Raw genomic sequence first — 4520 nt, 5'->3', positions numbered from 1 at the left:
GCCCAGGCTGGAGTGCAGAGGCACGATCTCGGCTCACTGCAACCTCTGCCTCTTGGGTTCAAGCAATTTTCCTCAGCCTCCCAAGTAGCTGGGATTACAGGTGTTCGCTACCATGCCCAGCTAATTTTTGTATTTTTAGTAGAGACAAAGTTTCACCATGTTGGCCAGGCTGGACTCGAACTCTTGACCTCAGGTGATCCACCCACCTCAGCCTCCCAAAGTGCTGGGATTACAGGTGTAAACCCCCATGCCTGGCCCCAAATATAATTCTTTGTTTTGGAGACAAGAACTTGCTGTCACTCAAGCTGGAGTGCTTTGTCAAGTGAGGCTGCTCACTGCAGCCTCAAACTCCTGGTCTTAAGCGATTCTCCCACCTCAGCCTCCTGAGTGGCTGGGACTACAGGCCCACACCACCATGCCTGGGTATATTTTTTATTTTTTGTAGAAAAGGATCTCATTATGCTGCCCAGGCTGATCTCAAACTCCTAGGCTCAAGTGATCCTCCCACCTTGGCCTTCTAAAGCACTGTGATTTCAGATGTGAGCCGCCACGCCTGGTACAAACATAATATTTAATCCTGTTTATCCTGAAAGGGCAATGTCACATTGGCAATGCCAATGTCATCTCCCTTGGAACCCAGGGCTCAGGGCAGTCAAAGAACTGAGGCCCATGGTCACTCAGCCAAGGAATGGCAGAGCTGGAATCTGCACAGGTCACAGCCATGGAGCACTGGACAGGGACTCAGAGATGTGGGTCTTGGCACACCTTCAGGCTCAATCTGCTGCCTTGGACAGGTTCCCTCCTGAGCCCAAGGCAGCAGGGCCAGCTGAACTCTTAGCCCCATCCAGGCCTGATAGCAGCCTGTGAATCCTTCCAAGGGTGGGGAGTGTCCAGCCCAAATCTGGCTTCTTGAAGCTTCTCGCCTTTGTCCCACCATTGCTTCCAGATACCACATAAAACTACAGCCCCATGTCCTTACGGCTGGCTTCCCAAAATTTGGAGAAAGTGACCAGCTGTCATTCCTTTCTGCTTTTTTTTTCTTTTTCTTTTTTTTTTTTTTTTTTGAGGTGGAGTCTCACTCTGGTCATGCAGGCTGGAGTGCGGTGGCTCAATCTCAGCTAACTGCAACCTCCACTTCCCGGGTTCAAGTGATTCTCCTTCCTCGGCCTCCCAAATAGCTGGGATTACAGGTATGTGCCACCACGACCAGCTAATTTTTGTATTTTTTTTTTTTTTCTTTTTATTAGAGACGGGGTTTCTCCATGTTGGTCAGGCTGGTCTCGAATTTCCAACCTCAGGTGATCCGCCTGCCTCAGCCTCCTAAATTGCTGGGATTACAGGCATGAGCCACCGCCCCTGGCCTAATTTTTGTATTTTTAGTAAAGATGGGGTTTTGCCATGTTGGCCAGGCTGGTCTCGAACTCCTGACCTCAGGTGATCTACCTGCCTCAGCCTCCCAGAGTTCTAGGATTACAGGAGTGAGTGCTAGGAAAACGTGAAGTCGAACTCTTGATCTTAGGTGGTCCACCGTGCCTGGCCCCTTTCTGCTCTTCCAAAAGATGCACACTCCCAGCTCCTTTAAATGTTACCTCCTCTGTGAAATCTCCTGCCCCAGCCCTGAGAAACTGAGCCCACTGCTCTCCCAACGGCCCTTTTCCTCGCCCAGACAGCATCCGCCCTGTGAACTTTCCATCTGCGCTTCACAACCTGAGTCCTACTCCACTGATGGGGAAACCAGGGCTCAGAAATGCTAAGTGCCTTGCCCGAAATCATCCACTGATCACCAACCTGCCTATTCCTCCCAGATTGCGAGCTCCATCAGGGCATGCAGGGGCTCGAACCCCCTTCTCCTAACCCCAACCCAGCACAGGGCTTCAGTGACGGCATTCAAATAAACCAAGGGCTCTGACAAGCCTTGGTCCTAGCAAAGTGGCTTCCCAGAATTTCAACCGAGAGGACTGTGGAATTGGGGCGGGGCGTGGGGCAGGAAGGGTGGAGCCAAGCGTGGACGGGGCAGAGCCCAGTGGGAACCCCAGCAGAACCCTTTCAGGGGCGAAACTCAGGCGCCGTAGAGGCGGGGTCAGGATGGGACGGGGAGTGTGGCATGAGACGAGGAAACACAGACTGAGCTTAGGTCGGTGCAAGAAAGAGGAGGGATGCAGCCCGGAAAAGATGAGAGGGTGACCCAGAGAGGACACAGAGGGGACGGTTTCGGGGCACGGGGGTGGGGGGGAGAAATGAGAGCTAAAGGACACGGGGGCGGGGCCTGAAGAAAATCCAGCAGGACCCTGAGCGAAGGGATGGAACCCAGACGGCACGAGGACAGAGATAAGACAGGGCAGGGGCGGGACCCACAGTGCAGGGGCGGGGCCGAGGGTCTGGGGGCCGGGCCGGCTCACTCTTTTGGCAGGCGGGCGGCGCGGAGCTCCAGGACAGGTCCCACTGGCAGGTGAGAATGTCAGAACCCAGCAGTTCGTAGCCAGGCTCGCACTGGTAGGTGAGCACAGTGCCCCGGATCAGGTCCCCGTGGGACGCCGTCCTCCAGCCCCACTCTGGAGGTGGCAGCTCAGGGCACGTGTCATTCCTCGGGACCTCTGCAGGGGAGGAAGGGCTAGTTTGGAGGCTGCCGTTTAACTCCGGGAGCCCTTTCAGCCTCGGAGGCTTTGCTCCGTGTCTCCCCCCCGAGATCTCTCTCTCTAGGGATAGGGTTTCCTCTGTCGCTCTGGAGTGCAGTGGCACAAGCATAGCTCACTGCAGTCTAAACATCCTGGCCTTAAGTGATCCTCCCGCCTCGGCCTCCCAAGGCCCTGGGATTACAAGCCGCGACCGGCCACCTCCCGGGATCTCTGCCCGACCCGTAAGGCAGGGGCGGGGCCCGATCCCTGCCCATCCTGGGACTCTATCCCTCAGTACCTTTGAAGTGCAATACGAAGCCCTGGCCCAGGCCTGGATTTGGGGGCCCGGGAGGTGCCTGAAACTGCAGTGTGAGGTCGGGCCCAGAGGAGAGGAGGCGGCGGCGCGGTTGAGGTCCCCGCAGCTGGGCCAAGACTCGGGCGCTGGGACCGTCCCCGTCGAACAGAGTCAGCATGTCCCCTTCCCGCACATTCAAGCTGCAGGGGGTGGGACCAGACAATGGGGCGGGACTGCAACTGGCCCCTCCCATCCAGCGCTGCCCAATCCCCAACTCTGCTCATCGGTAGCCCCTCCTACTCTCCAGCCCCGCCCATATCTTCCTATCCAGGTCTGGGGCCGCCTCCGTTTTGACCAATCATGGCTTCTCCTATGCTAGTGCCTCAGGGTTCCCCCCATTCTATGGCTCCTCCCATGTCCTACTATCCAATCCCTAACCTTGCTCATTACTAACTCCGCCCACTGTCCAGTCCTCCTCCATCACCATGGGAACCACAGACTAGCCCACCTCCAGCTCTGGCCAATCATAGACCACATTTGCTACCACCCTGCACAACTCTAGGCCCCGCTGGAGTACCGGCTTTGAAGCCACTCCCACCTCAGCTTCAGCGCAGTCTCAGGACCCTCCCTTACCGATTCAGCTCACTGGATTCTCCCCAGACCTCCCCAACTTGCTGATGATAATGTAGTTTGGGTCTGTGTCCCTGGAAATCGCTCCAGGGGCAGCCTCAGAAACCTCCAAAGAGTGAGAAGCACCAGGCCAGAGCTGCTTGTTCACAATGGCCCCTAAGGAAGGCTGCATTGTCCTATTTATGTGTCTGAGGTTGCCCGGCTAATACGTGATTTGAGCCCAGCTCTCCCACTTCTATCCTGAACCCTTTGTGCACCAGCCTATCCACCGAATTCTGGGTAGATACGGAAGAGTCAGGCAGGCTCAGAATGCAGGCTAGTGTGTTGGGATACCACACTTTGCTGAGCCCACACCCGTCGCACCCTCTGCAGGACCCAAACATACATCTCAACTTGGAGCAAGATGCGCTTCTCTTCCTGGACGTGCAGGCCCCACACGCAGTCCTGGCCTGGGCTATAGCTCTGGGGCCAGTCGGGAGAGAGGACCACGCCAGCTGGCTCCGACAGCTCCCCTCCACACATGGCTAGGGAAAAAGGGGTGTCAGATTTGGGACCCAGGTGAGCATGCCATCTCCACTTCACCATGGTCCTCACCACTCCTGATTCGTACACCACATCACCTCGCTTGTTTTGTTTCCTACTATCTATGACCCACCTTTTCTTTTCTTTCTTTTTTTTTATAGATGGAGTCTCACTCTGTCGTTAGGCTGGAGTGCAGTGGCGCGATCCCAGCTCACAGCAACCTCCGCCTTCCCAGGTTCGAGCGATTCTCATGCTTCAGCCTCCTGAGTAGCTGGGATTACAGGCACACGACACTACGCCTGGCCAATTTTTGTATTTTTAGTAGAGATGGGGTTTCACTAAGTAGGCCAGGCTGGTTTCAAACTCCTGACCTCAGGTGATCCACACACCTCAGCCTGCCAGAGTGCTGGGATTACAGGGGTGAGCCTCTGTGCCCGGCCTGATCCACCTGTTTCTTT

The 4520-nt window shown here is 55.9% G+C and overlaps 1 protein-coding gene across 3 annotated transcripts in view; it reads right to left on the bottom strand.

The window, feature by feature from the left end:
- SEZ6L2 (seizure related 6 homolog like 2) overlaps window positions 1–4520 on the bottom strand; it is a 28281-nt gene that overhangs the window by 4170 nt on the left and 19591 nt on the right. For 2 of the 3 annotated variants that reach the window (XM_017519155.2, XM_017519156.2), the window contains exons 10-12: window positions 3926–4064; window positions 2914–3110; window positions 2400–2594 (exon numbers count right to left, since the gene is read on the bottom strand). The exons of the other annotated variant lie outside the window; for it this stretch is intronic. In XM_017519155.2, the coding sequence (XP_017374644.1) occupies window positions 2400–2594; window positions 2914–3110; window positions 3926–4064 (531 nt within the window). The remainder of the gene's footprint in view (window positions 1–2399; window positions 2595–2913; window positions 3111–3925; window positions 4065–4520) is intronic. 3 annotated transcript variants of the gene reach the window in all.

This window comes from Cebus imitator, unplaced genomic scaffold (genome assembly GCF_001604975.1).
Source record: "Cebus imitator isolate Cc_AM_T3 unplaced genomic scaffold, Cebus_imitator-1.0 Scaffold729, whole genome shotgun sequence".
Taxonomy (NCBI): Eukaryota; Metazoa; Chordata; class Mammalia; order Primates; family Cebidae; genus Cebus; species Cebus imitator.
The sequence above is the reverse complement of the archived record's forward strand: the minus strand, read 5'-3'. Positions and strand labels throughout refer to the sequence as shown.